The 27,546-nt window shown below is 39.0% G+C and overlaps 1 protein-coding gene across 4 annotated transcripts in view; it reads left to right on the top strand.

Moving 5' to 3' along the window:
• The window catches only part of ARHGAP10 (Rho GTPase activating protein 10), a 153,317-nt gene extending 126,972 nt beyond the window's left edge, over positions 1-26,345 (top strand). For all 4 annotated transcript variants that reach the window (XM_062602770.1, XM_062602769.1, XM_062602771.1 and 1 more), the window contains 4 exons: positions 1,313-1,475; positions 13,883-14,014; positions 15,467-15,558; positions 25,833-26,345. In XM_062602770.1, the coding sequence (XP_062458754.1) occupies positions 1,313-1,475; positions 13,883-14,014; positions 15,467-15,558; positions 25,833-25,921 (476 nt within the window). In that variant the 3' untranslated portion in view covers positions 25,922-26,345. The remainder of the gene's footprint in view (positions 1-1,312; positions 1,476-13,882; positions 14,015-15,466; positions 15,559-25,832) is intronic.
• Positions 26,346-27,546: the final 1,201 nt, after the last annotated feature.

Below are 27,546 nucleotides of genomic sequence, written 5' to 3'. Positions count from 1 at the left end.
TGAAAGAAATAATCACAACAGTAGTGCTTACTTTGGTGGAGTAGAATTAAGCTCAGTTGTTTGCAGATGCTAATTCAGTTAGAATTAGTAATACTGTACAGGACTTTGTCTTGCGTAGTACTGTATATAGGAAATACAGCTTGTCAAGCAAGCACAATACTTTAACAGTTTTTGATCATGTTATTGCGGCACTGTGTTAGGATTTGTTTTTTGGCTCTGAAGGAGCAGAACTCTTACCAAGATGGTAGGGTTGATAGGATCTTGTCCACCCTGGAGAGGCTTTTGTGATGCAGTTATTTAGCAGGGCTGTGGGCCATTCTCATGAGTGCTAGTGGGAGCAGGAAGGGCAGAGGAGGGAGGAAAAGATGCCAGGCACCTTGTAAAGGGTGGCTTGAAATGACCCTTATTACTTACCTAATTGGGACTGTGGTCTTAGCTGTTCTGTACACTTTAATGCTTGCAATTGTCCTCATTTCATACACCTCCTCTAGAATTTATATAATGTACAGGTGATGTTTAAATAAAAAAATAAAAAGGAAAAGCTATGTGGGTGAAGGTTAGCTTTTCAGTGAAGAATGTGATGCTTGGCTATACATGTCAGCGTGGCTTGCAGTGAGTGCTGTGACACCTTGGTAACTTTTTCTTGCTGTCCATGGGATAGGAATGGTGTTCCTTCAATGTTTTCTTAAGTAGTCGTATCTAAATCTATTGCTCCCTTAGTGGTATTCTAAGAGTAGCCTATGAAAACAAATAGTAGACCAGAATTCTCTCAAAAGTAACACCACTAAAAGGGAATAATAAAAGTAACATTCTTGGGTATTGCATATTTTTTAGAGATCTGCTGCTTATCCTGATCTTTCTAAATGTCATTGTTTTATGTTTGATAGGATAGAACTAATGGTACTTGAGGGCAATCATTTCCTAAAATGAGTATTACATTATAGACTGCCTTTTTAGAGAGACACACCAATGTGTATGGCCTAAACTATTCTGTTGCCAGAAGTGACTAATTTACTTAAAAAATAGCCCCCCAAAATCTAGCATTTCCTCCACATAAAGCACATGTTGAAAAGGGGACCAGGAGTATATTGTGTTGAGAAGATAGCCTGGTGATAATGATGGGGGAAACTGTGCAGTGGTACCTTTTGGGTAAATGCTCAGAGAAACTGCTTGTTCCCCAGAATATCCTGTGAAAGTGGGACAGTAAAGTTTCTTCTCACAGTGCAGGAAATTGTTACCAAAGCAGCTTCTTTGGCTTATGAGATTCTTTTAGTATGCTTCTGACTTGTCCTGTCTTTTCTGTCTTTTCCAGCTGACAGTCACAGCTCTCCCAGAGAAGACACCCCAACTGGGAGCATGGATTCTCTTTCTTCCCAGTCTCCAACACCTGCCTTCTCTAGTAGTCCACCTGGGCTTCTGGATGGAAATCACCTTATCATGGACAGTGGAGACCTTGCTGGCTGGACAACAAATCTGTAAGTAACCTGAATATTAAGTAATGAGTTTTCCACTAGTGTGATTGTGCACACTACGTTTCCCTTTTCATCTTGGTGGCAAGTGATTTTTATAAATTACATTTAATTGTGTTTGTTTTCTTCTGCTACAAAAAGGTATGTGTTTATATGTTGTGTTGGAGCTTATAGGCTACTTGAATGTCTAAGAAAAAATAATGTTATTTTTCTACAGAAACCTAGTGCATTTTACTGTAACCTTGTTATAAAATGTTTTTTATTTAGGCAATGAATATGTAATGTATTCTTTAGGTGATGTATTACCCTAGTTTTGTTTCAAGACCATGTTAAGCTACGGTTAGATGCAGGGCTCTTAAGACTTACAGCCAAATTTTGGGCATGGATAAATACTCTGTAATGAGTGTGTGCTCAGATGCTGTTGTCTAAGAACATTATCGTTATTAATTTCTTCTTAACAAATGTCTGTTTTCCAATAGAAGTGCAGTCTGTCACTTTCAGTAGACTCTATTCAGTTCAGTAGATGTTCAATTTTTGCGTGTGACTTCAATTTATCAAAAATTGACATTACAATGTTAGTCCTATGTCTGTAATACATATTCAGGTTTGATACACAAAACACTGAACATCACTTGTTTTTTAAATCAGAAGTTGAACTTGCCTTGCATTCTCTGGTTTGCTATTCATACAAACTTTAACATATCAAGACACAGTTTTCCAGTCTTCAGTGCCAAGAAGATGGAAGGAGCATGTCTGGAGAAAAGATTGGTTACAAGTATTTTCCATAATGGCAATCTTAGGAATCTGTTCTGTTGATGAAGCACGCGCGTAAAATGTGTATGTAGGTGTATGTAACACATGAGTATATAGATAGCCATATGATGGATTTCTATTTTTATATGCACGCACAATTAACTGCTGATTAGAGTACTTATTAGCTAGAACAGTGTTTTCTCATATGCATTGAAAGAATTCCAGATTTCTAGGTATTTTAAACGTATTTTTTTCAGTAAAGGACTAAAGTTATTCTTTCCTTATTCTCTTGTACTGTCCCCTAGTAGTGGGTAAGATTAACAATAAGTTGTGTTTGATCAACAGAGATGCATGTGTGGAAAACATTCTGTAGATGGTATTAAAACTGGTAAAAAAGGCAAGCATAGCTAATTAAGCAACATGGGATTAGCAGGACATTGAAAATGGCACTTCATAGAATAAAAGAAGAAAGTGATTTTTATCTAGAGGGGTTCAGGAACATAAAATGTTTCAAGGAACATTGTTGGGTTTTTTTTCCTTTTTTTTTTTTTGCATTTGTTAATTTGCATCAAAAATTATACTGTACTGCTGTTTTGGAAACTGATGGCTTGAGGTTTGGTGCTCAGTTGGAAATAGTGCTTAAAGAGTTCTGTTTGGAAGGGGAAAAAAAAGGTGCCTATTATGTGCATCTAGATTTGTCAAAAGCAGTTTTTTCCACCTATCTGTGAAGTTTGCTTAAGAGCTACCTCCATAACAAGTCTGGTCAGTGACAGAGTAGTTTGTACATGCTTGCTTTTCTCTACTTTCTCACCCCAAACTGTCTCTCTTCCCTTCTAGTTCTGATGACTCAGAGGGTCTTGCCTTAACAAAAAAAAAACCAAAAAACAACAAAAAGCAAAACCCAAACCAGACCTACTGTATTAATAGCAGAGATATTTGTTTGTGCAGGGTTTCAAAATGTTTTGCATTTTGTGCCAAATTGGAACAAAACCAATTATCAGTCTCAGTATCCTCTCTAAAATGGTATTGCAGGTCTTCACTGAGCTACAGTAAATACCATACTGAGTTTAGGAGAGATGGAGATCCAAGAGGATCCGGTTTCGCAAGATTCTGCTGATGTTTGTAACACATGGGTGTTACTCGAAAGAGATCTATCACTGTGGAGTTATGTAGTCAACAAGTGGATGGTGACTTGTTTGTGGTAGAAGAGTTGCTTGCATTCTTTCCTGGGGGAGGGATGCTGCATTGTGGGTCAAGATATATCAGATATTCAAGGCTGGTTTATGTCAGAAGTTTGCTTTAAGCAAGAACATGTGGTGGATAGCAAGAATACTTTTTGTGCTATTTGTTTTCAAGAAAGGAAAGACTTGTTTTTTCCTGAATGATAGCTGTTGTTACCGTGATGCTTCCTACAGAGTTTTTTTGCGATGCATGCCTTTTCCTTGTCCCACCTATGAAAACAAAAGGAGCTATAGCTTCCAGCATGGTGGGAGGGGCATCCTCACCTCCTAGCTGGTATTAGGAGAAGACTGCATGGCCAGAGTGGTGAAAGAAGCTAAGAGGACAAGGCTTGTATCACTGATTTGAGAATCCTTACAAACCTCAATTGTCATGTGAGGATTTAAAGACCTACTACGCATACGGTGTAACTGGAAGGTGATGTTTCACATATGTGCCATTTTGAAGCCCCGCTAAGCTGTTGGTTTTCATGTCTATGTGTGTCTGCCTGATGCTAGATTTTCTTTGAAAGCCCTGGGTGAATCAGACATATGCCCTGTGTTGTCATGTATGCCATAGGGGGGTGAGTGGAGAGTTGGGCAATGGTTAGGTCTTACTGCCCGTAACAAGGGTTGGCTTTCAGTGGCGATGCAAGTTTGCTGTTACTTTGCACCTAAACTTCTTTCAGCCTCTTTCCTGAAGATATTTTTACTTCACACTTCTATCTAGAGCCAAATACTAAAACACATTTTATGTTTGTGTACACTCTACGGTAGAACAGAGTGTTTTTTTCCCCATCAATCACAAAGTTACAAAGTAGTTTGTGTAGACACAGGATTCAAACTCCAAATAGCCCAGGATGGGCAAATCACCTTTCCTACTTGATGGAGCAGTGTCATAAATATATACTGTTTGAAAATACCTTCTATCCAAGGATGCTTAGCGCAAATCTTAGAGAAATGGATAATTACAGTAGTGAGCTTTAATTCCTCCCTTGTAGTGCTGTCTATGGTATAGGCATATTTTCTCCTTTAAAGCAGAGGAGTAATGGCAATCTCAGTTTAACCAAATGTTAACCAAAGCATTTAGATTCTTTTTCTGCTCTACTTCAAGCATCTGTACACACTTGCCCTCAAGCTACAGAATTAACAATGTACAGCCATCTATCTTCGTCAGGTTCCACTGGAGCCACTAGCAAAGTCCACTTTGCTCTGACAGTGCTGCAGGCGGTTACTGTGTCTGTAAGGAGAGCGTGCTTCAGACTGTTTTGGGACTGATGTTGGTATAGTTTCACCAGTGGTACATTCTCAAGATGGTCATTATTTTCCTCTTTGCACATTCCTTCTAATTCAGATTATTATCATAACTGGTGTTCTGAAAGCAACTAGTGTCTTCCAGATGAAATGCAACTGTCTGTATAGGCATTCTTTACCAGTTTGTTTTTTTTTAATCTGTATCCTCCTGCTATTTAAGACACTGGGCAATAGGCAATATTTCCTATTTCTGGAATTTGGCATTATAAAAGTTTCTAAAGCAGAATGTACTAATACAGTGATAGTTGCTATGTTGTGAATAGATTTATTTTGTGAGGTGTCCATAATATTCTGACCTGGATTAAAATAAAAAACCCTAACCAAGTGAACTTTCAACCAACTTTTATCCATCAGTTTCCCCCAGATTGTTGTCTACCCCGTAACTGCCAATGACCTGGGAAGTTTAGATAGAACAATCCACTCTTGGCTCCTTCCTTCAGAGTTGCTTCAAACCATAGTTGGTCTGAGGAAGGGTTATTGCTAATCTCTCATGGCAAATGATTTTGTGTTTTCTTTTTCTCTCTATTTTTCCTAGTAATATTTATGCTGTTTCTTCTGTCCTGGAAGCTGCTGCAGGTTGCTGCTCCCTGCAGATTCTGTGGCAACAGGCAGTCAGTTGGCAGTGTTCATAAGGAAAACTATTTATATAAAGGTGCCACCAGAAAAACCAGGAATATGCTAGCAATAGATGAGGGGAAGGCACAGAGTGGGAAAGAGAAGGGTGAGTAAAGAAAAACACTGTGCTGGAAATTCAGGAAATAAAATAAGTTGACATAGAAAATTGTTTCATGAGTGAAGTGAGGACAAAAATACAAGCATATTGTGGCCAGTAGCCAACAGTAGTAGTAGTAAGACAGTAGTAAGACAGACATTTGAATTTCCAGAAGAAAAAAAAATAAGGTAGTTGGAGAGGACGGGGCTTAACAAGAATAAAAGGTTGGGAATTACTTAGGATTTGCCTTTAAAGCAAAGTGGGTGCTCAGTAAGAGTAAGCTATAGTGTGAGTTTATAGTGTGTAAGACACTGTACTCTCCTGGTGTGAATACTTAGAGCTGTGTCTTCTTTAAAAGTGGATGAAGCTTCAGCCTTTGAGTAAGAATGCAGTTAATGCAGTTTGAGCTTTATAGTGGTGGTGCAAATTGCCTGGCAATTTTTGCTTAAGGTATTGATGTTGCTACTTGATCCTCTTTCTCACTTTCCCAGTTTGTGGTTTGTGGGGTGATAGTGTTTGTTTCTAAGACTTTTTTGGTGAATGCTGTAAACCAGCTTAATTAGTTCCCTGTAACCAGCTCATAGCTGAGGCACACAGAGAGTTATGCCACTGTTCGTGAAATACGTTGTAGTATCACGTCATGGCATGGAAGGGTCCACACAGAATGCTAGTGTGAGGCATGTAATGTAGTGAAATTTTTGAACTGGCTTAATTTCTCTGTCCTACACAATTTCTGGTTTTCCTATTGAGTTTGCCCAAAAGGTAAAAAAATCTGCCACATCTCTTCTGCGCTAGGTTAGATAGCTTTTTGCTGGAGAATGCAACCCTGAGATTACTTTCTGCTTTCCTGATTGGCAATGAAAAATATGCACCATAATCACTCAGATTTTTTTTTTCCTGTGTTGTACAAAGCTCGGTTTCCAAAGAGGAGTTCAGGATTTCAGATATTTTGAAGCTGATTAGCCTTTCTAAGCTAGTCCCCAAGGTGTTTTAATAATAGTGATGGTCTTGGTTTTGGAGATACGTACTAAAAGGGATTATGGGTAGCTTTTAAAGGTCAGCTGAACTGTGGAACAGTAGTTGATCTTCCCTTTTACATGCAGTTGAAAGCCAGTGATACATGGTTTGACTTTCACCCTGTTATATCATGGCTTTACACATGCAAACAATATACAGGTACAGTGACAGCTAATCTAGGTATACACATCTGTGTCTAATAAATATATCTAAACAAATACAGGTAAAGTGTAAGTCAGAGTCTGTAAAGACAACAGATTTTTTTCATTCATGTCCTTTTGTAGCAAAGTAGGTGATAGTGCAAAAGATGCAGTATCAAACATGAAGTGATATTCAATCAAAAAAGGGCAAGGGGAACATTTTTGCGGCTGTTGTGGTTTGATTATAGAATATACTTTGTGGCCTTGGTTACTTATATGAAAATTGTTTTCAAACTTCAGCGTATTTTATATTGTTTAGGTAATATTAAAGTACTTTTTTTTCCCAAATCTGTTTTATTATGCATTAGGAATTACTACTTTTGAGCATAGTTTTGGTTTTTTTAATATTTATAACTAACCCACTCTATGGCAAAAAAGGTAATTATGGTATCTAATGTCTCTTCTTTGAGAGATAGAATCATATAGTGTCTTAAACCTTAAGACCTTGTATTTGAATCCATCTGAAGTTACAGGTCCTGCAACAGATTTTCATCAGAGAAAATATTACTTCATTCTGTTTTGGTTGTATGGCCTGTGCCTACTCAGTTCCCAATGCATTTTGATTCTCTCTCGATCTGTGTAAGCCTTGGGCTTGTCCTGTTTCCATCTCTTCCTCCAAATTTCTGCATCTCCTATGACTCTTCTGACTTAAGTGTTACCTTTTTACATCCAGGTTAGTTACAGGACTCCCTTCCTCCCATGTCTGGTTTTGTACCTGTCTGCATGCTCACATCACTAGCTGTTCTTTCTTTCTCCTGAGGTGCTGTTTTGACAAGCTGTAGACCCTATTTCCTCTAATCCTAGCAGAAGAAGGGGTCATAAGGCAGCTACTTCCTATTATCTTGGAGGGGAAAGAAGTTGTGCTTAATACTGGTTTTGGGAATATTGAATTGTCACAAACTCTCAGGCTAGCTGCAGTAAATCCAGAATTTCAGAGTAAGGACTAGTTTCACTTACTTTGACCTTCACTAATCAGGATGGTGGTGTTCATCAAGATCATCACTGACTTCCCAGTGGACCAGAACTATTCATTGATATGAGGTCTGTCTTATTCAGCCTTTCCCAGAGTGTTGGCTATAATGGCAGCTTCCTGCGATGGGTTAGTGTAGGTTTCTCATATTGCAGTTGACTGATTTGTTGAAAGGTGAGTTACAAGTCATGTCCTGAACCACTGCGGACTGCCTTATGTCTGTTTTCACTTGACCTCTGAATGAACCAAAAAAGCTGAACCCTTGGTATTCCCTAGACTCGGAATGTGTTGTAATTAATCTTTCTGAGTTGTTTTTTTTTTTTTTTTCTGATAAGGAAAGATTTGCTACTGTAACTGGCCCATTGTTGTCATGAGATCTGTTTGTGCTTGCAGTACAACGCCCTGTGCTAGGGCTTATCTGCAGATAAGCTTACAGATTTACCCCTCACAGTACTGGCTTTTCAGAATTGGGTCAGTCTCTTCCTTTTTGGTTGGAAGTCCAATACATTATATGCATAATCTCTTCTTCATTCAGATCATGAAAACTAATGTCTTGTTCCTCAGCTGGAGAGTTCATTTTTGGGATCAAGACTGTAGGGTTTCTGGGTTTCCTAGGAGCTGGAACATGGTGACTTCTGATGATTGTTCTGGCTGGAGTCATGGTGCAGGATGTTGGGTAGCCTTTTTCAATGTGGTACTATCTGAGTATCTGTTTACTTTGCCTCTTTCCATCTCTAAGCCTTTGGGATTTTGCAGCTGAAGGGGATGGAAAGCATCCTGTCCCTCAAACCTCTTCAGTGAACGTGTATATGAGTGGGGGTGCTTGGTTTGTTAGAGCAGTTACATTTATGGGCTCAGAATAGTAAGATTCATAGTTTTCAGACTGCACCGATCTTGCATGCTGTTGTAAGAGCATGTAAGATAGAGTACTGACAGTCGAAATACTGAAGGTACTTAAAACCCAGAGGAGAAATAGAAGCACCAATGTAAGTGGCTTTTCAAGAATATGTAAGGGACCAGTGGCAGAGGAAATAATCTAGTCTTTCTTTAATTTGTTTTGCAGTTCTTCTTTATTGGTTCTTCTGACACTAAAATCTTCTCTTATCCAGCTCAATGGTGTACATGTGCTACGCTATGGGCATCATTTTGGGGTTTTTCATATCCACAGAGGCTTTCAAAATAGTGATGAGAGCTGTGCTGCACAGCTTCCCGAGTGCCTTCAGGGTCTTTGTGTGACCAGGCTGGGAAGAAGCTACTTGTTCTTTGTGAAATCTCAAGCTGTTCAAATTCCCAGTGAGCAAACTAATGTTAAAAGAGCCATCACATGGCAAGGGAGGGCAGAAATAGTGGTGTTCTGCACATAACAGAAGCCTTGAAGTTAGTTACTAATTTTGTTTGACTGCTGAATGAATTCCCATCAGTCTTGTTATATCTACATCAGTAGACTGCATCTATAGTCTCCTTAAAATTGGAAGAGTTTATTTTTGTACTTTCTGGCAGTGGTGTGAATTTGCAGTTTTACATAAATGAGTGACTCCAGTTTCAGTGTCTTCGAAACTTTTTATGATGTCTAATATCATCATCTTATTTTATTAAAAGAAGATGCTTTAACAGCTGTTGGGTCACTGCTTATTTTGCAGCTTGTTTTTGTTTCAGCTGCCACCTCTTCAGTGACTCAGCAGTTTGAAAGTGGATTTGGTGGAGCAGGTACTTCTTTTTGTACCCTTTTGTTATGCAAGCAGAGCAATAGCCCTCATTTTGCAGCTCCTTTGAAACAGGCATAATGTAACTTAGTCATGTGGTTCATACAAAATAGACCTTGCCATCTCCTTGTTTTCCAGCAGGCCAGGCAGCTGGGCTTGACAGCAGCACTGCTGTGTGAGCACAGGGTAAGCGGTGTGTGTGCTCAGAGCAGGAAGAGATGGGGATGCAACTGCTGCGATGAGATAGTTTCTTGTCCTTTTTTTCTTCTCTTTTCTTTTCTTTACATGATTCCAGGGAACACAGCCCCCTCATTTTCTTTCTAAAAGGAGTATCAGTATGCTATAAAGCATATAGTCACACATACTTCATTTTTGCTTTGTCTGAATTATCATTTAAAAATGCTTTAACTTAGGACAGCTGCTTTAGATGCTAGCTTCAGATTTACCAGACTGGAGTAAAAGATCATTTAACTAGTGTGTTAGCTGCTTCACTGAGACTTCACAATCCAAGTTTAACAAACCCCATACCTCAGTGCTGGCTGATGTGTTCTGTGTAAAGGAGGCTTCAGGAATGTTACGTGCATGTTACATGCTTTGAATTTTGGGGATGGAGTTTCTCCTCAGAGAGAACAGGGATGAGGAAATTCTGCCCTTCTGTTTTGTCTCCAGCTTTGCTGCAACTGTGACCATTTCTAGATTTTTTTTTTCCGTATGTTTTTCTGCTCCCCAGCCTCACCGGGCCGTGAAGGACTATCGGTGTCTGGTGGGGGGGAGAGTATTGGGTTGCGTATCGAAGCAGAACCAGCTGACATCTTTTGAAATATTGTGTTGTTTTACAATGAAACCTTTTAAGAGCACTTTCATTGAGGTTTGTCAGCCAGACACTGTGATACGACAGCCATGGGGCTGCCAACCTCATCTATGAAACAGTCCTTTTTTTTCTCAAGAGTTGCAGTGTAGATTCTTTTCACAGAGTCTCTTTCTTGCTCTCAAGATAAGAGGCTGCTCTTTAGCTGTGTTACCTTAGGAACCAGCCAGATAAACATCTAATAAAATCTTGTTTTCAGGAGTTTGTTTCTGAATATCAGTACAAAATCTCGAGCTTATTTTCAGTAAGGCCATTTCCCCCTCCTCCCTTTTCCCAGTGTTACTATGCCAGACAGTTGCATTTTTTTCTCAAAGATGGTCATGTCAGGCATTTTTTTACTACTCCCCACAGGAAATGTATAGCCTTCATTTCAGCCCTTTGGAGAAAAGATTTCTTCAACATACCTTCTTAAAGTTGAGGTGCTATATGATAAGATATGCAGTACTTTCTAATATCATCTTAATAAACAAGGCATGCAAAGCTTTTAGCAAGGGAACTTTGCTATCACAAAAATCTTCTCAAGAAAAAAAGAAAAAGAAAATCCAGCAGTTGCTTACACACCGTGACATTGGAACTGATTTTTCTTATGAAGTAAAACCTTCTGTTTTCATAATAAAATTAAGTGGTTCCTGAGATAGCTAAGTATAGTAAATTAAAAGCAAAACAAACCTGAAATTCTAGAATGTGATTAATACTTAAAGCTATTGATGTTTCTTCTTTACACGGTGAAACAGTTATTATTGAAAAATGTTTTGTTTTTTTTTTCTCCCTGCTGGATCCTAAAGCCTGATCTCTTGCTCAGTAACCAGGAGCTGAAGGTGACAGGCACATTCAGGAGTTGTGCTGCAGTGCTTTCGCTACAGCTGGGATGTATTAAGGGAATTCATCAAAAAGTGGGGGAGGGAACAGCCCAAGGCTCCACGTACCTGCACTTCTGGAGTGTTTTTCCACTACAGCTGTTGTGGAGTGGCTCAGAATTCATAGACAACCTGCCAGTTTTTTACAAGCTTTTATATAATGCTGCCTGGTAAAGGACAATGTATTTGTACTCCCTGATAGATTACCCTTCATGTGGAGTGTCTGTAACTTGAGAAATAAACATGCCATGACATGGATTTGAGCATTTTATTTCATATTCTGCTCCTCTATTTGCACACCTTCCTTATTTTTTCCTTTTCCTAAGTGCCATCAAGAATACATCTGGTATTTATTCCAGGTATTCTTACTAATGACCGTTGCTTTCCTGGCTCTGAGGGTATCTTTTGTATCTTACCTGTTCTGAGTATTAGTTTGAAATCATATATCCTGTGTGTTACATGCAGGTGGTGTGTGTGTTGTTCTGGAGCTAATCAAGTAAGTTGCGTAGATTAATATGATGCATGTTTCAATGAAATATTTAATAAATGGAAGTTTTTTATTATTCACTTGTTGAAAACCAAGCAACAGACATCTGAAGTATACACTAGGGAAGGCCACTTGGTAGAATATCCTTGAATCATGATTAGTTTGAATTAGAGACATTTTAATATTATCCTGGCAATATACTTGGAATATTATTTTCTTCTTTTTTCTTTAGTTTTACAGCTTTCAGAAGTGAGCCTAGCACCAATCTTAATGTTGGAATTGATTTGAACAAATAAGAACACACAGAAAATGTTTTTTCTTTAAATATCAGGATTCCTTTAATTATAATAGTTTAATATCTTTTAATTTGCTTCTGAAAACCTTTTGTCTTGAGTTCACTTGAAATTAATTCTGCATATATACATTATGTGCAGAATGAGGGGGAAATAATTTACTTTCTAGCAAGCTTCATAAACTTCCAGTACCACTGAGAATTTTTTTATCCTTAGCATGCAGAGAAAATAATACAAATGCTGGTGTTCTCTTTTTGTTTTTCTTCTCTGAGTGAGCTCACTTTTAGCTGAAGATTTTTGTTTTACCTGGGGAAAAATCTTCAATGATTAGATAACAATGGGAGGAAGAGGACAAATTCAAGTAAAAGTAAACCCCTAAATTGTGTAGATGCTGGTCTTCAAGAGTATGTAATTATTAGATAGTGTAAATAATTCTGTAGTGGAAGATTCAGAAGTGTTGTAACAAACTAAATGTCTTATTCCCAAAGTTAAGCATGAAATATGTTTTTGGTCAGCACAACCCAGCTTTTCATTCAGTTCACCGCTTATGATTCCTTCCTTTACTTGCTAAATCTGATAGTTTTAAAAGCAGATCATGTTTTGATAAACCCTTCTGGGTATGATTACAGCACATTGAAGTTTAATTTTTATTAGTGGAATTATCTGTAAAATGCTTTTTTTCATACACTGTGAATTCCAGTTTTCATCCAAATGCTGCCTGACACAGATCCAAAGGAAAAACTATTGTCTTGTTAAATAAGGAATGTGCCATTCACTATTTTATAATGTACCAAATTTAAGAATTAATACTCAAGTCATTCTGGCAATTACATACTTAATAAGACACTATGAGATAGATTGGCTAGGAAAATCTAGAAGTTTGTAGAAGTTAAATTTGGTTGTAAACTATGTTATACAAATCTACAATAGTGATCCTTTCTTCTAGAAGTTCTAGGTTCCTTGCTTTCTTTTCTTCATTTACATTTATAACTAGGGTGATTGTTGATCCCCTCTTTGCTTGTGGTCAATCCATGTTGATTAGATGTGTGGTTACACTCCCACAGATACCTTTTTGACTAGATTCCTAGATTTTGGTGGTGCTTTGTAGATTTATGCTTGGAGTTTAATCTTGGAATAAGACAAACTGATAAATGCTGCATTGCGAAGGCTGTGCTTCTGAGTGATGATTCCTGTGTGAAAGTTGTGTGCAGATGATTTTAATTCTGTTTCTGCTTAGAAAGTGCTTGAAGTCCAGCTCTTTGTTCCAAAGAGCTACTGACATTAAATGTTTGGATTATTTGTTATTTTGTCTTTGCAGCAAAAGCAAGCCTTCTAGTGCTGAAATGCTTTAGTTCTTTAAGGTGTAAAATGAGGAACATCCTGTATGTTGTGAAGGACTTTGTATGTTCTCCAGTGACTAATACAAGTTTTAACTTTGGCTGCTATTTCTTCTCCTCATGTGACAACTATGTGTTCAGCCATTAATTTAATACCTATTTGAGCAGTGTGTTCATGAGGGCAGTCACTGAGGCAGTAGCTACACAGTTATGTGACTGAGATCTCAGTCCAGAGCCAGCATTGCGATCCCAGTGTCATAATAGCTGCAGCCTACTTTGAAATCTTTCCAGTCACACGTGCTTTAGTACAGCACTGAGAAGACTTTTTAAATAGATTCATCAAAACTTGTGAAGGCAAAGTGGCAGCTCAAATAATAGCCTGCTATATGCAGTTTCATTGTATCTGTCTCTGTTAGATAAGGAATGTGGAATTTTATTTTTTATTGGTTATGTCATATATCTCAGGTAATTCAGCTTATCTTAGGATGTAGGGCATGTAGGAGAAATACTGCCAAGGAGGAAACACAGAATCCTATGATGACCATGTCTGCAAAATCAGCTCAACATTATTGGGTTTGAATTTCAGGATCTAACTGGTTATTTAGTTATAAAGATTCAAACATTTTGGCATGAAAATAAATTTTATCCACCTTGTTAATTCTGCCTTGACTATATTTCCTCTTAGTCCTGGTCAAAGCCACCCATCGATGGTATCATGGATGAATACTCCATCTGCTAACCCAGCTGCCACAAATACTCCACCATCTGCTTTCTTCTTCCCTAACCCTGCCACTGGGAGTGACAAAGCAGTGGAAAGGTATGATGTGCACTTGAACTTTTGCTGGTTATTTATTTGCCTTTTTTTTTGCTGTATCTTTAGTTCATGTCTTCTTCAATATGTGAATGATTATCTCAAATTAAAAAAAAAAAAAGCAACCTTAGCAATTTTGGCAGAATAAAATAACTGTCTACTTTGTCTTATTTTACCTGTGAACACCTTCCATGTAGAAGGCACCCAGATTGAGCCAGTGGCTTGTTGGTTAATACAAGCAGGCTTTGATTTGGATGGTCAATTCATAGTGTCTCTCTGCTGCAGTGATTCTCTTACAGTGTCTTCTAAAATACAGATTATTTCTCTTCTGTAGCCACTCATGTCAAATTTAAATTTCTCATCCTAGCCTTCTTGCCTCTGACAGGCTTTCCCGTGTCTTTACCGATTTCTGTGGTCTCATTCTTTTCTTTCACTCTTTAGGCCTGCTTTCCTTCCATCTTGTTTCTGCTTACTTCCATGTTTTCAGTTTTTGACGCATTTTCACTTTTTCCTTTGAATGTCTTCACCATCTTAGCTTTTTCCTTCAAGTTTTATAATACTTGATTTTCTAATTAAAGTAGTTGGATATATTCATAAATTCTTTACAACACTTGGTGACAAAATTCTGTTTCTCTCTACTGATCACATTTTGCACCAGAACTGGATTGTCTGTTTGACTGCAAGCTCTTTGGGGCAGGAAGCATCTTTCCCAATATTTTATATGTATTTGCTGTTGACTGGGCTTAGCAAAAGATGATTTAGTGGTGTGGGTGCTGTGTCTAAACAAAGCATTGTTGGGCAGCAGCAAACTGTCAGTTCACAATAAGGCGTGATTAAGAAAGATGCATCAGCAATACTTATATATTCCAAGATCACTGCTTATGGTACTTGGGGAAATGGGTACTTTGGACAAATTCATATTGATAGCTTATTACTGAGCATCCTGAGATCACCTCTAAAGGACTGCATGAAATATTAGAAATGTTACTATGTTTAGGACAAGACGGCATCTTCAGGTTATATCGTGTCCTGGTTTCAAACAAAAATTAAGACAAAGAGTGAATTCCGCATGGTGATAGGAAATGCAAGATTCATGAAAAAACATTTCAGAAGATACAATGATGATTAGTCTACAAATTAAGTAAAGTATGCTTGGTCTGCTATTGATTTCATTGCTGATTAGCACTTGGCAAAATTTTAACTGTAGTTGAAGCTTGAGTTTAATTATCATAAAAATAAGCGTGCATGAAGTTGGAAGTATGTTATTCAGAAATGCCAACAGTAAGCTGTGAAGCTTCAGCTTTGGCATTTGTGTGTATGAATTATAAGCCTGTAATGATGCATGTGAAACTGTGTTTAAAGTTTTAGTCATCTCCAAATGCGAATGGAGGGAGAATGGTTGAGAGAGTGTCTTCATAATAGTAAAAAATGACTGTAATTCATAATTCCATTTTTCAGTGTTGCCCACCGAAAAGCAAGAGCAGTTTATCCATGCGAAGCAGAACATAGCTCTGAATTATCATTTCAGATAGGAGCAATATTTGAAGATGGTAAGTACTGCTTGAGTAAATATACAGCAACGAAAAACAAATTGTCAAAACTGCTAAAATGTTTTTGGATAAAAATACAAGCCTAACTGCTATTCTGCCAACGTTGCTGATGGCACACAGTTGGTGACGTAGAAGATTTCTGGTACACAGAAGCTACTTAGCATACACTTAGCCCTTTGAGGCAATGCCTTTGATTTCTGGTGAGTAGGCACTTTCAATTGGTCTATTTTTCAGCAGTATTTACATGCGGTTTGGTACTGAAAAAAAGGTTACTCAGCAATAGAGAAAAACATCTTGGCCTATGAAACTGTATTTTTTTACATCATAGAATCATATAATAGTTAGGGTTGCTATCATTATAAAATAACATATGGGCTTTTATTTGAAGAAAAAAAGAAATCTGTGTAAGACAGCAAGCAAAGCTCCAGGTAAATCAGGGGATCGCTGAAGAAAAGGGAGTATTTACTTTTTGGATCAAGTGTTGCCTTTGTACGTGCACTTGTAGAAAAAGGAGTACTCACCGAGGTGCAGAATGAAGGCCTGTGTTTAAAGATTTCTGTGGGCCCAAATATAGTGTTACATATGAAAATCCAGAAGGTGATTCCTGTGCTTAAGTCTGTGCTGCTTCTCAGTGAGCTTCCGTGGCCCTACTCTTCAGCAGCTGCACAGGGACTTCAAGCTGATGGGAACAGTTTTAGATTTTAAACCTTACAGTGGTGACTACTGTAATACAAACTCTGAAGATGCAGAAGTTTATTCCTATCTCAAGGAAATGCCTGTTATATGAAAGAGATGGTATGGAATGGATCAACAAATTCAGCAATTCTTGTTACTTGGATGTCATTTAATCATTATCCTAGGCAGAAATTAATTCATAGCAGCAGCACAGTAAGACTGGTTTTTGTTACAAGATCTTCCTAAAAAATTACATTCATACTAAAACCCAGAAGACTCTTAATTTTGGCCAAGTTTTTATCCAAGTGTTTTGCAGACTGAGGGATGCAAACTGATCTGAGAATTATATCCCCAAGAAACTTTTGAGTACTGAGACTAAGTATTTCAGTCTTTCAGTCTGTCTAGAGGCAGGGGTATAGAAATAGGCATACTGGCTTCTAAAGAATCTGGCAAGTCTGTTTTCTTCTCATCCCCTGTCAGCTTTTTAGCTTGCTGCTACCAGGTCAGAAATTTGATATGTGCTTTCCAGAGGGAAAGTCGTATTTAATTCTGCATGACCAAACACACTTAGGGGATGTACTGCCCAGTTATTCAAATACCACATGTGAGAATCTTTGGTTGGATGTCCAGTAAAGGGAGGAGTATTCCAAAATCCCAGTTTACATCCAGCAGGAAAAAGAGAAAAGGGTGGAGTTTAAACCAGCTGGAAACCATCAACCTGCAGGCATTAAAAAACTAACTATGTCTTTTATTTCCCAAAATGCACCCTGTTAACTCTGTTAGCACTGGATCAAAAGCGTGTGTGAGAAGTTTTTCTCCCAAATGAAAATCTTTTTGTCCTGTCCTCCCCAACCCCAGTAGAAGGTTCCTAATTCAGTTAATGAGCTGAAACAAATGGAAAGCTCAGCAGAATTTTTATTTTATTTTTAGCATGTATAACAGCAACAACAAAATCGCACAGATGGACATCTTCTTCCCCTTCTTTGTGATGCTTATTTTAAAGCAGACAGAACGTAGGACATTCCTGGCCTCTGCCTCCTCCCAAACAAGTAAATAAATAGCCTGGTCCAGAATTTTTTTTTTTTTTTTTTTTTGTTGCAGTGTAAGGTGGTCTGGGGTCTGCACTAGGTTCTTCCCTACTAGCACCCACGTTACAGAATCATACTTGATGTTTTCTATTAGAGCTGCCTTGCAGGCTAATCACGTCTAAGTCAAGTCAGGTGGGAAACCTTTTAAAGATGAATTAGCTAAATGATTGCTCTCTTTAAAGTCTCTAACACCAGTTATTTTAATTTTTTTAAAACATGAGTGATGGAGATCAGCAGACAGAAAACTACAGGAAAAAAATCTAGTGCATGGGGGAAAAGATTTGATACATAGAGGAAGGACATCTCTGACACAGAAGGGCAAGGGTTGCACTGTTGTATTGGCATGGGACAAGAAAGATTTCAAGAAGCAGTTGCATCTCTGTTGTGCATTTGTGAGAGAGCAGTGTTAAGATTCTTGTGCAAAGAGCTCCCTTGAAGTTACGGCAAAGCTACTGTGGTTTTGGTGCATTACAGCCTCAGTCAAGTTTTTCAGCTAGGGAGTTGGATTGTCCAAGAACATGTACGGAATTTGACTCTTTGGCAGCTGTGGAGAAGTGTTTCAACTGTAAGACTCTTTTTCCATATCATCATACAAATAAGGTTGGAAGCTTGGGAAAAGGTTACATGGATTGCATTTTGAAAACCTAATTGTAGATTTCCAGTGGGAAAGATCACATTTCATTAAAGACATTTGTTTTGATTTATTCCACTATATCCTGGTTATTTTATAGGCATTGTCCTTGCCCTGCAGGCCTTTCAGCCTAAAGCAGGCTGTGCTTGGGCAGAAGGAAGGAGGGGAGCCTGCAAGTAATAAGGCGGTAGCTAGACATATGTAATAACTTAATGATCATTCTATGAGGGTTCCCAATAGGTGGATGGCTCATGAATAGCTCTGTCAATATAGAAAGGTATTCTCATTGAACGTGCAGACCAGTCTCCATATTTGAAACCTCTGAAATGCCTTCACACAGGCCTTTTCTTTTTGTGCTAGGCACCTGTGTGTCTGTGCTGGGATCAGATTCCCGTGAATCAATTTGGGTTCTTTAGGTACTCAATTTAAATTCCCATATGCCCTAATAAAGTCCCCAAATGAAGAATTAAAGTAATAATACATCAATTCTGCAGCTCCACCAATAACCTTAACTATCAAAGTGACAATGCATCAATCAAGTTGACATACAGCTAGTATCAACCATTAAAGTAACTGTTAAATTAATGCCTACTAGAAAGTGCTGCTTCCATTAGTGAAGGTTTTATCTGTCTCCTTTCTCCACTGTGTCTTGCTTCTCTACTCCTCTCACCTCTCACTGTTTGGTTTTAACTTTCCCTTCCCTCTGTCTTCCTGCTTTGTTTCTTTCTCATTTTTCCTTTCACTTCCCTGTTGTTGTTCTGTTTCATCTCTCTTGGTCCATAGATGTTGCTTGCAGCAGTTCTCTCTTACCTGGTATTATCCTGGAAGAATCTTTCTGTCTGTTCTAGCCTGAGACAGGATAATGGCATTTAGTGAAGGTACAGTCTTGCACCTATCATAGTTGTGAAATGTAATACTAGTGCAAGAAGGTAAGAGTTTAACCTTTACACCTGTCTTCATTTCCTGTTTCTGATGGGGGGGAAAGAAAAATTTTGTTTGTGTCTCAAGCTGGCAAGGTTAGATTTACTAATATTCTAAGTTAAGCTTTACACCACCTGATAGGGACCCGTTTAGAATCTGAACATTTGCATATTCAGGTGTTTTCAATATTGCATGTATGTGGTGCTATTCCAGTTCCCACAGACTTACCAATAAAACATCATAGAATATGAACGCTAAGGTGCCATCTGGTAAGTAAAAAATAAAAGGCAAAGTTTTCTATTTAATTGAATTGTGTAAGAAAGTGAATAATGTAATCTGAACAATAGCCACTTTTTTTTACTTCTAAATCTTCAATTCAATTTACCTTAAGCTGTGCCAGTATGTTCATTTCCCAGTTGCTACAGGCTGTATTATTGACGGCACATAACAGTGTAATTCAAGTGGTTAGAGGCAAAGCTTGAAGAGTTTGCAGCTGGATAAGGGCACGTATGGGAAGAAGCAGAGTTTGATCTGAGAGTGAGAGACATATGCTGGCTGTATATTTTTGTTGTTGTTGTTGAAGCAAATATTCCCAATAATTATGGAAAGAATAATCAGGCTGCTTGGCATTAAAACCTTGCCAGCCCTGGAGCCAAGCGTTATTAAATCTCTGGATCTTAAAAGGGACTTCTTAGAATTCAGTAAATGGGCATTTCACAAGGAAGAAGTGTTTTTTACATAGGGTAAATAGTGTTTACACAACAAAATTCCTTGGCAGTACTGCTAGCAGGAAGGCTTCCTGAAAACTTGTCAAGATACCCTTGTCAAGGCTTTTTACAATTTTTAAAATCAGGTTTTAAGGTTGAGAACATATGAGGAAAACTGAGAATGTGTTTTGTTACAATAATTTTCCTCAGGAAAGGTATGGCAGCATCATCCCTATCAAACATGGAAGGTACACAAAAAGCTGTGCTTTTTGCAACAAAAAGAGAGGGACTGACAGCCATTGTCAGCCCCTCTCTTTTCTAGTGTAACAAAGTGCCCACCTTAGGTAATGTCCCTTGTTTTGACTGAGAGGCACCCTCTTTCCTCCTTGTCACTCTGTGGCTTCTGGACTGGCTGTCTTTATGGTATTGACAAATAAAGGATTTACATCAAAGGGAACTGGTACTACGAAAATATTGTATTGCATTGTATGTGCAAGTAATTCTTTTGTTGAAGTAAAAATGAGGATAAAAGTACTTCTTCATCACCTTTCATCTGTGGATTTCAAAGCACTTGGAAGCATTCATGTGCATTAATTATTTAAATTTGTACATCTGGAGAAACTGAGTGTACAGGCTGTGGACAGATGTTCTCCTTTTCAGGTACCTCTGTGCCATTTGGGGGTAGTTACCTCAAACTGCTGCTGAAAGTTACAGCCACTTTACCAGTAAAAAGTACCAGAGGAGCACTACCAAATTCCTACTGAGTTTGCTAGGACTTTTGAAAAGTCACTGAAGATAGTTTGAGCTTAACCAGTCTGACTTTGCTCCTGCCAACAGGAAGCAGTGGTCTCTGGGAGAGAAATGTTAAAAAGGAAGATGTTTAAACTGATGTGTTTTACCTTGTAGCTGCTGTGTGTGCGAGACTGTTAGGTGGGATGGGAATCAACTCAGGAGAAAGACCCGAGTCTCAATGTTTACACACAGGTCGCCAAGTTACAGTGCAGGGAACTCAACAGCAACTCAGCTGATTGAGCACTTGCCTCTATTTTATAGTGAGCTGAATTATTCTTTGGGCACTCTCTCTATTTGTTGTATTGACTAGATCTGCACCAGCTGTAATAGGAGCCTGGACATTTCTATATCAGGAGGCCTTAATCTGAAAGCTGGATTCTACCTTCACTAATTTGTCATGGCATGTCAGTGTGTTTGCTTTTCTTCACAAGCCCGAGCCCTTAAAGGCAGACTGTTTCATTTGTGGTCACACAGTAAATCTTTAGCAGAATCAGGAAGATGACCCCCTGACTCCTAGCCCTGTGTCCTGTCCACAAGATAGTTCTGCTTCTCACAACATCCTTAAGGGAAACAGCAAGTTTTTAAATTTCAAATTCCATTCTAACCCTAAGTATGCTAAACGTTTGTGTATTTCTGCGGTCAGCTTTACCCGTAGGGCTTGTTTCAAAAACCCATAGGGATTTCTAAATACAGTGGGCTTGCAAGCACATTTTGTTGCTTTAATTTAATTTCCTGGTGAAAAATTGGCCAGCATGATTGAGTTCTGTGAAAGCATATTCTGCTGTTGTAGTGGTTTTAGCAGTGAGATTTCCATTGCCCTTGAAATGCAGTCCTCTTTCACATAGGCTTTTGGGGTCATTACTTCTTTTTGGCAAAGTTTCCATAAGAAAGGAAGGCCCTATTGTGCCAGGCACTATCCGGTATATTAGATTTCCTGCCCTGTTCCGGTGTCCTCCCAAAACAGATAGTTTCCACAAAGGTGTGGAAATCAGTGTCTGATTCAGGCCTGCTGAAATCAGGAACACCTAGGCAATGAACTGATGCCACTGTGGAGTCTTGCTGACATTTGTAGTCAAGACCCGTGAAACTTTCCAGCTGCCAAAGCAGAGCAAGATCTGCTTATAACATTGGGTCGCTGCAAATTGCTGCTTGCAAATTCTACGTATTTGCAGTTAGATAATCATAATATTGGCAATATTGAAGCTATTTCCTATGGAGAATACACAAAAGTAAGAAGAACTTCTGCAAATGCCAAGCTGGCCTTGCAGTGTTTCTCGATTAGATAAACTCAGCACAGCTTTTACTTAGAGATCTCATTGCAAGTTGAAATCGGTTGATTTTTGTCTGCCCATTATGAGTTGTGGTGATTATTCCTTAGCACTTGCTGCTGTCCAATGGTCAGACTTGCTCTTTCTCTGCACTTTGCCTCCCTTGTGGTGAGAATGCTGAAATGGCCTTGCAGCAGGTACGGAGGAAGCTGGGTTCCTACCCTGGACGTTCAGCTTTGCTGCTGTTTTAGTTGTTCTAAGAAGTGATGACTTAGTGGTGGTTCTTTGGTTGGTCTTGTTGTGCAGTCTTGCTATACACTCGTTAAACCCTGCTGAAAATATGTATTTTCCCTTTTTGTCCCTAGCCAACAGAAGACTCAGACCTATGGGATGATTGGTCCAATAATGAGTTGTAGTCTTAAGGCCAAATGTTTAGTTTCTGCAGCAAGGTATTTTTAAATGAGGCAGGCCTGAGAAAGTGTGAAGAGCTGTAATCGTTCTTGACTGAGAAGAAATGACAGAAAGGGGACACTATGGAAAGTCTTCTCTAGAGCAGGGTATTTTTTTAGTAATAGCCTGTGTCCTGGGCTTAAGAAAAGCTGTGCATGATAGAAGAATGTTTTTGTGTTGTAATGTGTTTTAGATTTCAAATACAAGTGTGTTGTTGTACACTATACTTTGGAAATGAATTAGCAAGGAAAACAGGATCATTGGAGCTTAAAGCAGCTTTGCAGCTGGACAGCTTCCCCTTTAATATCACAGTATCACAGTATGCTAGAGATTGGAAGGGACCTCAAAAGATCATCTAGTCCAATCCCCCTGCCGGAGCAGGAACACCTAGATAATGTTACACAGGAATGTGTTCAGGCGGGTTTTGAATGTCTCCAGGGAAGGAGACTCCACAACCTCCCTGGGCAGCCTGTTCCAGTGTTCCGTCACCCTCACTGAGAAGAAGTTCCTTCTCAAGTTTAAGTGGAACCTCTTGTGTTCCAGTTTGTACCCATTACCCCTTGTCCTATCATTGTTTGCCACTGAGTAGAGCCTGGCTCCATCCTCGTGACACTCCCCCTTTATATATTTATAGACACTAATAAGGTCACCCCTCAGTCTCCTCCAAACTATAGAGACCCAGCTCCCTCAGTCTTTCCTCATAAGGGAGATGCTCCACTCCCTTAATCATCTTTGTTGCCTTGCGCTGGACTCTCTCCAGCAGGTCCCTGTCCTCCTTGAACTGAGGGGCCCAGAACTGGACACAATATTCCAGATGGGGTCTCACCAGGGCAGAGTAGAGGGGAAGGAGGACCTCTCTCGACCTACTAACCACCGCCCTTCTAATACACCCCAGGATGCCATTGGCCTTCTTAGCCACAAGGGCACAGTGTTGGCTCATGGTCATCCTGTCGTCCACTAGGACCCCCAGGTCCCTCTCCCCTACACTGCTCTCTAGCAGGTCGTTTCCCAACCTATACTGGAACCTGGGGTTGTTCCTGCCCAGATGCAGGACTCTACACTTTCCCTTGTTATATTTCATCCAGTTATTCCCTGCCCAACTCTCCAGCCTGTCCAGGTCTCGCTGGATGGCAGCACAGCCTTCTGGCGTGTCAGCCACTCCTCCCAGCTTAGTGTCATCAGCAAACTTGCTGATAGTACACTCAATTCCCTCATCTAAATCATTGATGAATATATTAAATAATACCGGTCCCAGTACTAAATATAATTTGACTGCAGAAGTAGTCAGTGATGTACCCAAGTATTTTAACCCTTCTTGTGTAAGGTGCTTTGAATGGGGCAAAAGTCTTACCCAACATAAGAGTCGGCACACCTGCTGAGTATTAAGAATAACTTTTCAGTGTGTTCTTTAGAAGATGGACCGATCTCTAGAATTAATGATCTTGGTTGTAATCGAGTGCTCATTCTTCCTTCAGTCTCAAAGAATCTACAAGGAACTTCTGCTAACAGATAACAAGGCCCTGAACTGCATAACATATATGTCTATGATATTTGGTTTCCTAAGCACAGAACTCAGGGACACAACCCATGTCTGTTCTTCTGGGGTAAAAATGGTGTTTGTCACTTAAGTCCAGGTCCTTCATGTGTTGTCTCTGAACATGCTGCAGTATGTGGAGTTCAGTATTACGTTATCAAACTTGTTTAGAAAATACTTCTTTTGAAATTAGCTCTTGTGTGGAGTCAAGGGATTCAGCCTAGTTGGAGCATTTCCTCCCCTGGGTAAATCTTTGGTAAATTTACATTTCACTGTGATCCCCTCTGACGAGGGCTACCCCCATTTGGAACAGGCCTTGGATTTACAGGCAGTCAAATGCCAGCAATATGTGTCTTCTCTCTAAGGTGAATTTAGGTTGAATTCCAGAGGAAAGTAGAAATTTCCTACTTCCAGGTTTTCTAGCTGTTTTCCTTCCTAATCTGTCATATTTTTTAGAGTTAGTATCCTGTAATACAGATGTGCTCTGTAGGCATGGGAGACTTCAGGGAGAGGTTTGGCTGCCCACTAGAGCTGCTGGCGTGTTTGCTGGAAAGAGTAGAATTACAGCCGCTGCGGTGGAGCTGCTGGAGGGAGGTTTGTGGTGGTGTCAGCGATGCAGCTTCAGATGCATGTGCGCTCTGTAATTGTGGAATAAAAATGACAAAGGGAGAGGAGGGCCTGCTAATTACTAATAGCAATGTAAGTTACTGTGTGTGCAGAGATCCTAAAGGTAATTTTCTATCTGTATTTTTCCTTTGGAATCTTTCTGTTGAACATATTCATTATAAATATAAGCACAGACTTTTGTTCTGAACCTAAACTCTCAGTATCATTTGAAAGCAGTTTTGTTTTCTGGATTCCTTAGAGGTATAACTGGTGTTTAAAGCGTGGTTTCTAAGCATGGCTTCTAGCTTTGCTGCCTGACAGTAATAGGGCGGGAGGGAAAAATCTAGGGGAAAGTATGTTTTAAGTGTTCAAATTTAGAGCCTTACAATGCTTTGGAAAGTGAGACTTAACATGTTGCTCTCTCTTAACTGTTATTACCCTGATTTGCAGAAGGCTACAAATATCACATTCCCCAATGTGTTAATGTGTTTTAAATAAAGCACTGACATGGCTGGCAGCATGTTTCAGCATTTGTCTGATCTCTTCCCTAAATAATGTCTGTCTCAGAAACTCTGTGAGGATAAATTAATATGGTAGAGAATATTGTGGGTCACTAAAAGTGTGGGATTTTACAGTTATGTAGGTAAGTAGGTACCTGTGTCATATTCTTACAATAAATTTGAAAGCGGAATTGGAGGACTTTTTAGTCTGTTTTCCAAAGGAATGATGCTTATGCTTCTTTTTAACTCCCTGACAAATGTGGTCAAAGTATATATAGGAAGCCAGGTTTTATTAGTCCTGTTGCTCACAGAGTAACTTGTGGGGCATTTAGAGTAGAAGCTGATTTTTTTTTTCTCATTTTAGATTCACGGTACTCTTGCATAAACTTTGATCTCGATCAGAGTGGTGAACACTTAGGATGGCAATAAGGAAAAAGGTGTATTGTTCAAGACTTTCCATGGTAGTTTGTGGATAGCACTGTATATTTTAATTTCAGAGAGAGGTTTTCACCAGAAGAAAGATCACAGGTTGTGCATTGGTCTCATCCAGTAGCAGCTCTACTCTCTGAACAGAAGATGTTTCACGAAGATCTGGCTCATTTCTACTTCCCCTATAATCTTGTGTGCTTACTACAATCTTTACACACTTACTTCTCATGCAGTGTAAGGCCCTGTGCAATTTTTCTGTGGCTCTGAGCTTACAGATTCATCACCTCTGCTCAAGACAGGTTTCTGGTCATGCTTTGCTCCCAGCTACTGAAATTGTTTCCCTCTATTTGAGATGAATTCTAACTTTTCCCCAAAGGCACCTAGATTTTCTATTCTATAAACCTGTCCTAAGTTACATTAACTGTTTCCTTAATGAAGTCTCCTACACCTGAAAGGTATTTCACTGTGTATGCTTTGCACAAGATGGTTCAAGTTCCAGTATAATGCAAGTGTTTCAGTTAACGATCCTCTTCTTCCCTATCCAGATTCTTAAACTGGTTATTGCAGATGATGGATGTTTTTATGGATGCTTTGCCTGGTGTTGTGCGGCTGAACCTAGCAGTACCAATTCAAGCATACAAAGATGCAGTCATTCTTTTCTTTTCTCTTGCAGTGCAATTTTCCAGGGAACCAGGATGGCTAGAAGGCACGCTAAATGGCAAGAGAGGACTTATTCCACAAAACTATGTTCAGTTTTTATAGCTTTGTGCATTGAACGAGAAGAAGGTGTACATGGTATCCATGGATTTTTGTTATAGTCACTTCTCCCTATTTTTGTGACTGCTTTTAATCAACAAAGAGCCTGACTATGGGTTGAAGGTCCTGATCTGTATAAAGACATTAAGTGTTGCCAAATATAAATTACGAGAAAAGACTTCTTAAGGGTTGGAATGGGTGGGGGGACAAGAATGGGGGATGGAGGGATGGGTTAATTTTCTATTAGGGTGCTTTTTCTCCATTGTAAAGAGCAGTAGTGGTACATTTGTTTGCAAGATGCCTAGCATTGTAAGTCGAATATTTGGTTGATTGTGACTCAACTGTCAGTATGAGAAGATTTTATAAACTTAGTGTCATCATAACAATCAGACTGGTTTGGGTTGAAAGGGACTTTAAAATCTCATCTAGTTCCAACTATGATTATAGTTGGAACTATATACATTATGATTAATGTCTAATCTAAATCTCCCCTCTGTCAGTTTAAAGCCATTCCCCCTTGTCCTGTCACTACATGGCCTTGTAAAAAGTCCCTCTCCGGCTTTCTTGTAGGCCTCCTTTACGTGTTGGAAGGGTGCTGTAAGGTCTCCCCTGAGCCTTCTGGAAATATTCATAAAAAATCAGCATTTTCAACATAATATTATTTGGGGTTGGAAAATACTGTTGGATGAAAAAAAAAGCTATCATGCTGACAAATTATATTTCAAAGGAGAAGAGATGGTCTGGAACAGACACCAGTAAATAAAATAATAGCTATCAAGACATGACATTTTTCAAATGTCTTCAAAGAACACATTTGTTTATGTTGTGTGTATGTTTTCATTTATTTTATAAAGATAAGGCACATGAACTTTTCTTACAGGCTCCTATATGTCATGGTTCCTTTGCTACTCAAAAATATCACTGTAAATGAAATAAAATGTTATTTGCTCTTTGACCTAAGTCATTCCTATGTTGGAGGATATTTTGCTCTAGCTCTGTTTTGATGTGAAATAATTATTGGCAGCTTTACATAGTCAGCCTCAAGCAGGTTCCAAAATGGATGGGGAACTTTTACTTTAAATAGGCAACTCTGCGAGTTCAAGCCAAAACCAAAAGTGAATCTCTGGCTGCGGGCCTTGTGCATCCTGGAGGCATCTTGTGTTTTATCTGTTGTCTGTCTGTCTAACTCCTCCTTGAGCTCCCCTTTCTTCCTCCCCTGTAACTGTCAATTATAAGATCCTAATGATGCTTCATAGTATCAGAATCCTCAAGTAACTGCCTCTTCATTTGTAGAACTATTTGAGTAGTAAGAGAGTTATCTGTGGTCTTAGAAAAAGCTTCCAGAAATCTTGTGGTGTATAAATCTGTGTCTTGTGATTAAAAAGAAAGAAACAAGTTCTTTTCCTCAAGTTAAGACCTTCTGGGAGGCAGTGGAGAGGATGCAGGAAAATATGACATGCTTATGCAGGCTCGCTTATTTCTTAAATTGGACTCTGTGGATTTGGAGTCATTTACTGCAAATATACTTAGCTTGCAAGTTTTTCTAACTAATGTGATTAGTAACCCAGTTAATGGTTAATACTGCCTTAAGGCTGAGATGGCTTTTTTCCCCCTGTAAATTCAACTCCATA

This window comes from Pezoporus occidentalis, unplaced genomic scaffold (assembly GCF_034315485.1).
Source record: "Pezoporus occidentalis ecotype Australia unplaced genomic scaffold, CSIRO_AGI_Poc_V1 ctg79, whole genome shotgun sequence".
Taxonomy (NCBI): domain Eukaryota; kingdom Metazoa; phylum Chordata; class Aves; order Psittaciformes; family Psittacidae; genus Pezoporus; species Pezoporus occidentalis.
This window is presented reverse-complemented; position numbering and strand designations above follow the sequence as displayed.